The 12,503-nt window shown below is 44.2% G+C and overlaps 1 protein-coding gene across 4 annotated transcripts in view; it reads left to right on the top strand.

Moving 5' to 3' along the window:
* Nucleotides 1-12,503, top strand: part of PELI2 (pellino E3 ubiquitin protein ligase family member 2) — a 176,291-nt gene extending 163,788 nt beyond the window's left edge. For all 4 annotated transcript variants that reach the window (XM_070419206.1, XM_070419198.1, XM_070419191.1 and 1 more), the window contains 3 exons: nt 106-303; nt 2,290-2,478; nt 9,295-12,503. In XM_070419206.1, coding sequence (XP_070275307.1) covers nt 106-303; nt 2,290-2,478; nt 9,295-9,861 — 954 coding nt within the window. In that variant the 3' untranslated portion in view covers nt 9,862-12,503. The remainder of the gene's footprint in view (nt 1-105; nt 304-2,289; nt 2,479-9,294) is intronic.

Below are 12,503 nucleotides of genomic sequence, written 5' to 3'. Positions count from 1 at the left end.
GAGCAGAGATAAGGAATGTTAAAGGGATCCTGAACTCTCACTCCATTTGAGCAAAATATGATGACATATTTTTCAAGTGAGTTATGAGTGCTTTTATTTACTCAGGTGGGCAGATCAACCGAGAGCCCCATCGACTTCGTCGTCACAGACACAGTTTCCGGCGGTCAGAACAGTGACGAAGCCCAGATCACACAAAGCACCATATCTAGGTTTGCCTGCAGGATTGTCTGTGACAGGAATGAGCCTTATACAGCACGGATATTCGCAGCCGGATTCGACTCTTCCAAAAACATATTTCTTGGAGTAAGTACTATTAAGTACCTTCTTTCAAGAAAAGCACCCACTGTCTGGCCAGTGTTGCTCAGTGGTTGAGCATTGACCTGTGAACCAGGAGGTCATGGTTTGATTCCCAGTCAGGGCACATGCCCAGGTTGTGGGCTCAATCCCCAGTGTGGGGCTTGTAGGAGGCAGCGATCAATGATTCTCTGTCATCATTGATGTTTCTTTCTCTCGCTCTCTCTCTCTCTCTCTCTCTCTCTTTCTCTTTCTCTATCTTTCCCTTTCTCTCTGAAATCAATAAAAATATAAAAAGAAAAGCACCCATTATTATCATATATGACAAGAAATTGTGACCAAAAAATGTATTTTACGTGATGCCTCTACTTAAATTTTGAGATTTTAATTTTCAGATGGCCAGTTTGAAAAGCTGTTATTAAAAATCTGAAAATAATCGCCATTACTTGTTTTATTTGCTATAATTACAATATGTATAGGAATTAATTTTTAAAGTATATCTCTTAACATTGTGCATAATGTATTTATGATAGTTTTAAGGGGGTTTATTTTATAGGGAAAATAAATGGTCAAATCTAGATAATTAGAGTTCAAAGGAAAATGTCAATTATTCATTCTTTCAGAAATTGAGTGTTTGCTGTATATTGGGTTATAGATGTGATATCACAGAGAACAAAACATGAAAATTTCTGCCTTCATAGGGTTTCATGTAAATTAAATCCAAAAGTTTTAGTGAATATCCAGTTTGCAGAGAGGAAGGGAAAGGGAGAGAGAAAGATAGAAACATCAATGATGAGAGAGAATCATTCATTGGCTGCCTCCTGCAGGCCCCATACTGGAGATTGAGCCTGCAACCCGGGCACCAGGCATATGGCCTGACCGGGAATCAAACCGTGACTCCCCGGTTCACAGGTCGATGCTCAACCACTGAGCTAAACCGGCCGGCCCATATAGTTCCTTCTTTGAATCAGGATATTTTTGTAGGGAAAATAAAAACACTCAAAATGGCCTAAACCATAATAAAATTGTATTATCCCACATTACAGGAAATGCCGAGCAAGGCCAACTGCAGGGTTGCTTGGTTCGGCGGTTCTGTGACATCCCAGGAACCAGTGTCTTTCTGTCTTGCCCTCTCCCTCTGGGCACATTAGCTTCTGGGCGAGGTCTTGCCATGGGTGAGAGATGCTTCTGCACTACCACACACCTCAGCGAACGGCAGCTTCTGGCCGAAAAAGAGGCGGCAGAGGCAGTTTATCCCTTGTCTCTTGTCTCTTTTACTAGAAATTTTTCCAGGCAGCCTCCCAGAAGACTCAGTCAGTTCCCATTGGCCAGATCCGCCACATGCCCACCCCTAAACCAGCCATTAGCAAGGGGCTGGAATCATCAGACCTGGCTTATTGTACTCAGGATTTTCCCCTAAGTCATGTGAGCAATATCCGCCTCAAGAGAGAGGAGCCAAATCCCTGCAGCACTGGTGTCCAGGTGTCTGTCCTGCCATTACAACAAGCTGCTGAGCCTTCCACCCACATCCTCTGCACTGATTCATATGAAAACATAGTGGCCGCAAATTGTTGGCTTCACATTTGTTGAAATTTTGTATGTTTAATAGAAATGTTTTCCCTTCCTCTGTGCACTTCCTCGATAATGAGTTCATACAACGCATCTTTAGATGATGAGATGAAAGCACTGCACAAATAAACAGAAGATTCTGGAATCACCTGGAGGGAGGAGGGTGGGTTGTGAAAAAGAATCTGTGAGGGAGAGGCCCAGGCTTCAGGTTGTTTGTTTTTAAGCTCCTGAGATAAATATAATGTGTCTCTGGAGAGAAATTATTCATCCATTTTACCACTTCTTCCATATTGTTGGGCTAACTGGATATTTTATCCTGATTCGCTTTAAGTCGAAAATTCACCACTTCCATCCCCTCCGCACCTACCCAATATTTTAAAGAGATTCTGGAATCCCTTCATTTAGCATGCTTTCTCTATTCTCCAGGAAAAGGCAGCAAAATGGAAAAACCCCGATGGCCACATGGACGGGCTCACTACAAATGGGGTCCTGGTGATGCACCCCAGAGGGGGCTTCACTGAGGAGTCCCAGCCCGGGGTCTGGCGAGAAATCTCCGTCTGTGGAGATGTGTACACCTTGCGAGAAACCAGGTCAGCCCAGCAGAGGGGAAAGCTGGTGAGTAGACTTCACTATGAAAAAATGCAACCGACTACAGAAACCTAATTCGAGGACTGTCGTTTTCCTCCCCGAAATTCACCTTTGTACAGGTACACGTGCTGGGTACCACTGGCCCACAAGGGTGAGAATTCTGCAGCCCCATCCAACCTTAAAAGCATAATCATTTATTATATCCTTCACCACAAAATTCCACTTAAATTCACTAAGAATAAACTTATTTTTAGTGTAAAACTTTACTAACTTGGAAAAAAAACTTAAACAGTCTAAGACTAATTAGTGAAAATTTTGATTTACAGAATTATTTACTAGACCTTCTGGAACTAAAAGATAATTAGCTTTTTTTGAGTTTGTAGTAAGTTAATACATAATTCCCTATATAACTCACCAGAATCGTAGTTACAGCTTTTTATTTGAAATAAGTCATATGTGCATTGACTTGGCATGCTAATATTTTCCTAGAACTATTATTACTTACCCCAAATGCCCTAAAGCAGTTGGTTCTTTAACCCTTTCTTCTATGGAGGATGATTATAATACCTTGAAGGAGAAGCTTTGGGTTTCTGATCTTGCCACAGCTATGAGGCACAGCGTATAAGGTTTTCTAAATTGAATTTATTCTGGTGACATTGGTTTCAAGTGTAAAACTTAATAAAACTTCACACTGCATCATGTACTGATCACCCAAAGTCAAGTCTCTTTCTGTCCCCATTTATCCCCCCTTTGCCCATTTCCACCTCCCCCACCCACCTTCCCCTCTGGCTAGCCCCACACTGTTGTCCATGTCTATGTGTCATATATATACATATATATATATATATATGTTTTGTTTAATCCCTTCACCTGTTATCACCCAGCGCCCCAAACCCTCTTTTCTCTGACAGATGTCAGTCTGTTCTGTGTATCTATGCTTCTGTTTCTATTTTGTTTGTTAAGTATTTTGTTGATAGAGTCCACATATGAGATCGTATGGCATTTGTCTCTCTCTGAATGCCTTGCTTCACTTAGCATAATAATTTCCAGGTCCATCCATGCTGTTGCAAAAGGTAAGAATTTCTTCTTCTTCTTTTTCTTCTTTTCTTTTTTTTAATAGCCTGGTAGTATTCCATTGTGTAAATGTATCACAGCTTTCTTATCCAATCATCTAAAGGTTCTCAATAAATTTTTCACTTCAGTACTTTCAATTAATTGTTAGTTAGAAGCTAGAACAAGAGAGAATAAATGCTTTCTTCAAAATTCCCATAGAAAAAACATAGGAAAATAGAGGAATGATCCAGCATTTTTCAGAGAGAAAGATGATAACCAAATATTTTTAAACTGGAAATCGAAGATTTGGGGGGTGGGGGGGGGGGGGGTACTAACCTGGCTTTTCTCTCCTTGCTATTTATTAGGGAATTTTTTTAAGTTTCTATTTTTATACCATCACTCAGCTACAGGTACAACTGCTTTGACGGTAAAGCCCAGTCTTGGAGCATCATGGCTGAGTAAATATGAGAAGTGTTTTTTAAGAGAGGCCAAGCAAATTCAATAAACTTTGTCTAAACGCTTTTAAAGAGATTACAAATAGGGAAGAAAATGTGACAGCAGTTTTTCCAAATAACTTTTTGTCTCTGATCACCAGATAGTGTTACACAACACTGACCTATGTTGGCCATCCTGGTTATTACTCATTCTAACAGCAACAGTGAGAAGTCAATAAAAGATTGCTGGGTGCAGGCACTGCATTAACATTTCAGAGACATCATTAGCTCCTAATTTAATCTTCTCGGCAGCCTTGTCAGGGAAGTGGAATTGTCCCCCTTTTATGGGTGAGGAAGGTGTGGAGTAGAGAGGTCACTGTATTTTTCCATGTATAAGATGCTTTTTCTAAAATTGTTAGACTGAAAATCGAGGGGCGTCTTATATACAGAAATCAGACAAGGAGGGAGCCTTGCAGGTGCGTAGCTGCCTATACCTTGTCAAACAGGCTTCCTCCAATCATGAGCCTTATTGTTAGTGACGTCAGCTGATGCTGTAATTGGAGGTGGAGGTGGAGAGTGTGCAGATGCAACAGAGACAGGAGCATTCTGAGCCCATAAAGATGTCAAAAAAGAAAAAGATAAATACCTGTAAGTGATTGTCTTACTTTGCAAAATTCAAACTGAATGTAACCAGCTATGCAAAAGAGCATGGAAATAGAGCTGCAGAGAGACAATTTGGACCTCCTCTCACTGAGTGTGTGATCAGACAGTGGAGAAAACAGGAAGAACAACTCCTTAAATGCCACAAAAGAAGAAGGCCTTAAGAGGAAAACCAGCAAAATGTTTAAAATATTGATTTCTTAATTTGGGGTTGGAAAAGTGGGGGGCGTCTTATGCACAGAAAAATACAGTAAATATTGCCCAATGTCACAGAGTTAGAAGGTGGCAATAGATTGGATTGAAACTTGGGTCCCCCTGATTGAGAGTCTGGACTCCTGGCCATCACTCAGTACCGTCTTGTGAGGAGTCACATCTGGCTCTCATCTGAGATGGTCACACCAGAGCATTTGCCTCCTGGGCAAATGTAAAGCATTCGTAGCAATCCACAACAATCCACAAGAGGGCTTGTTTGTCCAAGAGGGCACACCCGGGATGCGTGTCTTGCCCACTCTGGGAATTGTGTAGTGACCCAGCTTACATGCTGTAGTGTGCCAGAGACAACTCCAAAGTATGTTAATATAGACTAATGTTAGTTTTCCCTGGAAGTGACCCTGAGACCTACGTAAAGCTGTGCTGTACTGTCTGGTAGTATATCACTGACCCAGACAACAGTAAAGGTTTCCAGTTTCTGTCAGTCTGGTCTTGGACTTTTGGGTGACACTGTGGGGATGAAGGGACATCCTCCTGCGATCCTCACTTGAGAACTTGGAGAACAATTTGTGTCTGTCCGAGAAGAAAGCCTACTGATCCTTTGCACTTCCATTCCAATGTGTGACACTCTGGTCCTATGCGTATTACCAGTAGCAGTTGATAGAAATTGTGTGTCTTGAAATAGCATTTGTAATTTAATATGGAAATATTGAACTAAGGTGGTGAGCTAAAAGTCCAGAATATTTGTTATGACAACAGTCTTTGCCTCCTGGTAGAGAGTTTGGTATTAACATCATACTCAGTGTTTAATGTGAATCAATATACTAGCGTGTTTTTAACAAGTCACCACAGTTGCTCATTATTACAGCACATGATGAGCCCTTGGTACTTTAATTAAGTGTGGGGGAAATATTTTTTCAGGAGCTTAAACCCCTGAGTAAATAAATAGGCAAATAAACTGTGAATTTTGTCTTACTCATTTACCTAGTTAATGATAACATGGTAACATTTATAATACCGCTCTAGTAGACTCAAGTATTGATTACACTATATTGGCTTTCTGTAAAATTAGGTAAATTCAGTTAAGTTGATTTGCTTACCTAATTCTAGGTGAAATTATAAAAATAACCATATTGTTGCCCAGCCACAGTGGCTGAGTCAGTTGAGCTTTATCCTGTGCACTGAAAGGTTGCAGGTTCAATTCCCAGTCAGGGCACATATCTGGGTTGTGCGTTCAACCCCTGGTGAGGGCATGTATGGAAGGCAGCTGATCCATGTTTCTCTCTCACATGTATATCTCTCTCTCTCTTTCCCTTCCTCTAAGCACGTCCTCCGTCCTCGTGGATGCAAGGATTAAAAATAAAAAATAACCGTAGTGTTACTACGCATAGGCTGTACCAAGTGCTCTGTGTTAATTCTCTCTCAGACATCACTCAGAGCAGCCCTAGGAGGTCAGTATTGTTACTATTTACAGACGAGGAAACCAGGCTTTAAAAGGTTGTCACTTGCTACAGGTGGAGGATAGGGCTTTCAATTCTGTTTTCTAAGTTTAGCCATCTGATATTTCAGGGCCTGTAGGTTTTAACTATCTCTCACTTCCACAACCCTGTCTATTCCTTGTGCCTTCTCCTTGTCCCCCTTTTGTAGAATCCTATATAATAAAAAGCTGATATGCAAATTGTCCCCTCGGGAGTTCGACCAACTAGGAGTTTGACTGCTTACTATGACGTGCGCTGACCACCAGGGGGCAGCACGGAACAAAGGAAGGCCCCACCAGCAACTGGGGGAAGGAAGGCCCCAATCAGCCCTGATCGCTGGCCAGGCTTAGGGACCCTACCCGTGCACGAATTTCGTGCACTGGGTCTCTAGTTTAAAAAATAAAATTCAAACCCTTGCCTCTGCACAGTGGTATCTTCCCCATTCTGCCCCCCACACTGTATTCTAGAGAAAAGCTACACATTTTGTTCATAGATAGAGGTAGCACATAAGAGAGTACAGATAGGAAGAAAACAGGCCATTGTGTGGGCAGCCACTATGGTTCCGAAGGCAGGCCACAGGCTGCATTCTGAATCAGCGACCTCCCAGCGAGACCTGAATGATGAGTGGGAGTTCCCCAAGCGAGGGATAGACATGGGGTTGAATGTGATGGAGAGTGCTACTCAGAGAGCTCTCGTGCGCATGTCTGTGGGCAATCCAGCTCAATGCATCCATAGACTTGAACTGCGTGCACTCATCACAGGCAGCCCTGTTTCACTGCGAGCTGCAGCAGCTGAAGTCGAGTGGCCATATTGTGAAGGTTAGAAGTTTGGGCTTCATCCTGATGGCAGTGGAGAGCCAGCACAGTCCTTTAAGCCAGAGAATGACAAAATTTCTGATCTTCCCCATCCTCTCTTCTCCTTACATGGTTCGTTTCCTGCACCCCAGCCTTAGTGGGGGATACCCTGGCTCAGTCCTTGGCCTCCTGCCCTCCCAGGGACCCCGGTGGGTAGTCTCGTCCACTCCAGGGCTTCACCTAGATGATGATAAATCCCAGATGTGCTTCTCTGAGCCACACCGGCCTTCTATGCATTACATTATAGACACTTTGCACAACCCAAAACTACACACCCAAAACTGACCTTACTATCTTTCCCCCCAAATCTGCCATTTCTTCTATATCAGTGGGTCTCAACCTTCCTAATGCCGTGACCCTTTAATACAGTTCCTCATGTTGTGGTGACTCCCAACCATAAAATTATTTTCGTTGCTACTTCATAACTGTAATTTTCTATTGTTATGAATCATAATGTAAATATCTGATATGCAGGATATATTTTCATTGTTATAAATTGAACATAAAGCATAGTGATTAATCACAATGTGTAATTATATATGTGTTTTCCGATGGTCTTAGGCGACCCCTGTGAAAGGGTCGTTCAACCCCCAAAGGGGTCTCGACCCACAGGTTGAGAACCACTGCTCTAGATCATCTGTCCCTGGAAAGCCCCGTTCTCTATAGACGGTGAAGCCTTTCTTCCTGAATCGGAGCTGAGGGCTGTGAGTCCAGTTCTTCCACATTTAACATCTGTGCCACCGAAACTCTCTTTGCTGAGCTGCACCCACCCTCTTTGCCTGGAGAGGGAGCTCCCACTGTTTCCACTTTCAGTTGCACCCATCAGTCCGGCCTCCACTTCTGGAAGGGACCTTTTGGAAAGGCAAATCGTTGTTTTATAACTTCCTGAAACTGCCCAGGGACACCCTTTGGGCACTGAGGCCAACCGACCTCTCCACCCTGGAACTCCTGTCCTGCCCCCCAACGCCCTGTGCCCCATCCAGCCATGTTCAACTCCCTGTTGAACCTTGTTGAACCCCTTGTTCCGGCAATGCACATGGTGTTTGGCCTTCTCCTGCCTCCTCCTGGTGTGCCTCCTCTCCCACCTGCTGACTCCTAACTACATCTTTTTCAAATCTCTGTTCAAGGAAAACCCTTTAAAAACCATTTCTGACTTTGCCATCATCAGAGTAACGGGAGCAAACATTTACACAGTGCTCACTGCATGCCAGACATTGTTCCAAGCACTTTACTTGCAATAACTTTTTAACCCTCACAATCCCCTCATCTGCATTCTACAGAAGAGGAAACTGACACACTGGGACTCAAGGTCACAGAACTAGAGAGTGACAGAGCCTAGATTCAGAGCCCCACAGAGTCCCCGTTGGGACTGCTGTGATGTGGCCTCACATAGCACTTGTAACACCTTACTGACCTTTAGCTGGAGCCTGTGTGGCTCCCACTACTAAGGAACAAGGCTCTTCCGGGTGGGGGTGAGGTTGTATTGGTCTTGCACCCCGGGCCTTAGAGCACATGCCCCGGCTGAGGCAGCCGACGGATTCCTGCTGACCCAACTGTGCTTGTCAGCTGTTCATCAGTCTTGTGAGCACCTCGGTGCTTAGCGCAGCCCCCAGCCATCCTCCCAGAGTGAAGGCTCCCACTGACCGCTTATGCTCCGGGCCTCAGGAGTGCAGGGTAAAAGGGGTTGTTGGAAGCCAGGAGTCACCGGAGCCGCGTGGACACTGGAGTCATGATGGCAGGCCCCCTCGGGATCTCTGATTGGCTGAGGCAAAATGCGTGTGGTCATCCCTGGATGGACCGGGTGGACATCTCCGGCCCCTGATGAGATCAGAGGGTAACTGTGCTGTTTACTTACGGAGGAAAAGTAAAAATCTAAGGAGATTTGTGCTCACTGAAATTACCGCCACATTAACGGGACACCTCCAGCTACGCAGGCTGTGGCTAGGGCTTTGCGATCGGCATGTGTAGTGTGTCTAGCGTTCAAGAGGGGAAACTGAGGCTCAGGGAGAGTAAGTTACTCCCCCGTCCTGTCTTTAGCGCGATAAACTGACTCCCGTGCTGACTTCAAAGATGGCGTGTGTATTTTGAAAGGAGAGAATGTCAGCGATTTGCCGGATTGTCTTTTTTAAAGGCCTGTCTGTCCACTTGCTCTAGGTGGAAAGTGAGACCAACGTGCTGCAGGACGGCTCCCTCATCGACCTGTGCGGGGCCACCCTGCTCTGGCGGACCGCCGACGGCCTCTTCCACGCGCCCACCCAGAAGCACATCGAGGCCCTGCGGCAGGAGATCAACGCGGCGCGGCCGCAGTGCCCCGTGGGGCTCAACACCCTGGCCTTCCCCAGCATCAGCAGGAAGGAGGTGGTGGAGGAGAAGCAGCCCTGGGCCTACCTCAGCTGCGGCCACGTGCACGGCTACCACAACTGGGGCCACCGCAGCGACACGGAGGCCAACGAGCGGGAGTGCCCCATGTGCAGGACTGTGGGCCCCTACGTGCCTCTGTGGCTCGGCTGTGAGGCCGGGTTTTACGTGGACGCGGGGCCGCCGACACACGCCTTCACCCCGTGCGGGCACGTGTGCTCGGAGAAGTCTGCCAAGTACTGGGCTCAGATCCCGCTGCCACACGGCACCCACGCGTTCCACGCCGCCTGCCCCTTCTGCGCCACGCAGCTGGCCGGGGAGCAGAACTGCATCAAATTAATTTTCCAGGGTCCAGTCGACTGATGCCCTTGGCAGCCATCTACGACTTTATTAACAAGTTACTGTGAAGATTTTTGCCACTAACTCTCGATTTTACCTTTTTATAGTGTTTGTTAAGGGAGGGGCCCGAGGCTGGGAGGAGGGGGAGGGAGTTGGAGGCCAGTGGTGTGTGGCTTGCTCCAAACTGCAGCATCGTCCTTGAAATCCGCCTGGTGAAACCACATGATCTCTGTAATGATTGAACTGAAGCGCCATGCATTTATTTCAACCTTGGGTTTTTAAGCAAGTCTTTTTTCCCCTTTGTAGCCTTGGATAAAACTTTAAATCATATTTTAAAAATGAAAAAATTTATTCAAAAGTTGTTGGCTCATAATATGCCGCGGTCCGTGCTGCAGGGTGTAGGTGTCCTGGAAGACGGACGATGTCTGGAAATACTTGATACAACAGGCTAGACTCGGACCAGATCAGGAGACCTTAGGCACAGGTGGTGGTTTTGAAATCTGGGGCTTTTTTCTGATTTTTCTTACTTTTGGGGGAGAGAATGTTCATGTGTTGTCCTGTTTTCTTTTTAACGTTGGTGGAATTTAATTATTTTATACACACATTCACCAAATACCTTGGCATTTCAAACAACGAACTTTCCGTAGCTTTTTACTTTGCCTTTTGTTATTTTTAATATAGTTTGCCCCCGATACTCATCGTGCATGGCCAAAACTGTTCAGTTTATTAAAATGTAGCAACTTTTAAAAATCCATTCACTGAGGGTGATTATTGCAGCAGTAAACATGGCCTAGGTACTATAATACCAAGTTTATTTGCTTACCGAATTGTTTTAAGATTTAAGAGCGATTAAAAGTGAGATTTTACTTTTTAAAACCACTCGTTGAGGTTTCATAAGTTTTTTTTTTTTTTTCTTCCTAAAGAAAGCCAGAATTCTGTGAGCCTAAGAGCAACACGTCACAATGACATGGGCATTTTTATCTACTCCCTCTCCGCCATCTGTCACCTTCCCGCGCAGCTTACAGAGCCCTGGAAGTTTTGAAAATGTTTGCAAATCAAGCTACATTTAAATGTGATCATTAGATATACACAACACCAAGTGGTACATCTGCAGAGATAATTTGAAATTCCTGTTTTCAAGAGAGCAAATGAGTGTTTACTGAGGAATAATTAAATCAAAATTTCAGATGAGCCCCTCCAACCCTCTCTGTTTTTTCCCTCTCACTTGGAATAATAATCCGTGGGTGCCCCTTCTGTGTGGTACCAGGAGCATCACTGCTCCCAGAATGGAAATCCTACAGGACAGAGCTGGCTGAGATGGTGGGTCCCTGCCACATGGAACAAGTATTTATTTAAGCTAACATCCTCTTAAATTGACCACTGCACATCCGTACTACATTTTTTAACCTTTGTAAAGATAGATCTAATTTATATGGTTCTAATATACTATATCTGTACTTGAATTGGTTTTTTCTTGTTTTGCCTTCTGGCAAATATTTTGCCTATTTTCAATTGTTCTGACCCATTTTTGAATGTCCTTTTCCTTAAAGTGGTAAGCTATATTACTCCTGATTGCTGCTGCTTAATTTGACTTAATATATAAGAAGTTCAGCCTCTGTTATAAAATAGCTTTACTTTCCCATGGAGACTATTGTGTAGGATGAGATGTGGTTTTTTGGGGGTAGGTTTTAAGTGATGTGAGAATCCAACCACAGTCCTCTTACTGATCGCTTCCCCTGTTCTATGCAGCGTACTCTACCTGCAGACAGAAAAGAAAGCAATGGAGTTGCCTAACTAATACATCAAATGCCTCTTAATTTAGCCAGAGTCTCCAGAGATCAGCTTTCACTGATAGAGTGTGTCCTTTCCATCTGTGATTCTTTGGGCTTCACAAAATGGTAAAGGAGGCACACACTCCTTTTTCTTACTATAGAGCTAGAAGGTGGTTTGAGGACTCTTGATACCCTAAAAGTATCTTGTAAGGTAAATGGTCTAGCATCCAGAAAGGCTGGATTTTACCTCTCAAAAAAAACTTTTTTTTCCAGGAAGTTGTGCTCTGATACAATTTTCCATTTTCAAGAACTATATAGGAGTCTGGTAGTTCTGCATACAACATGTGCCTCAAAACAAAATTATCTTCCAACCTGAAAAGTTTCTGACTTTTAGCAAACTCAGATAGCTAAATGGAAGTTGAAATTTGGGGAATAAATTTCAAACTCTTGGAAGGCGCTAGCTACATCTTGTCCTTGCAGCTCCACGTGAGGTCCCTCCCACCTGCCTAAGACACCACAGTGCGGGGGCAAGTCTTCGAAAAGGAAACCATGTTCATCTTGGCCACGTTTAGTCAGATCATCTTAGGATCTTGGCTAATGAGATTTGTTTCTCAGAGTTGAGAATGTCAGTTTGTAGGAATAAAGAATTCTAATCACCCAAGTAGAGTAATCTAGTTCAGAAAAGGTCACCTCTCAGAGGTCACGTCTGTTTTTATGTTTTGCTTGCCACCACATTGAAGGGTGAGTCTCACTCCCCTATGTGCATTCATAGGAAGTTACTGACCAATTATCCCCATCTCGGCCTGACCGAAATGCCTCTTGTGAATAGGTTTCCAGAAATTTGGCCCCAGTGATGTATTCCCATTGGTTTTTTTTTTTTTTTTTCAGTTGTTT

The sequence above is a fragment of the Myotis yumanensis genome, unplaced genomic scaffold (genome assembly GCF_028538775.1).
Source record: "Myotis yumanensis isolate MYYU_CA2020_CCGP unplaced genomic scaffold, mMyoYum1.0.hap1 SCAF_1, whole genome shotgun sequence".
Classification (NCBI taxonomy): Eukaryota; Metazoa; Chordata; class Mammalia; order Chiroptera; family Vespertilionidae; genus Myotis; species Myotis yumanensis.
Note: the sequence above shows the minus strand (reverse complement) of the source record. Positions and strands in the feature narration are given on the sequence as shown.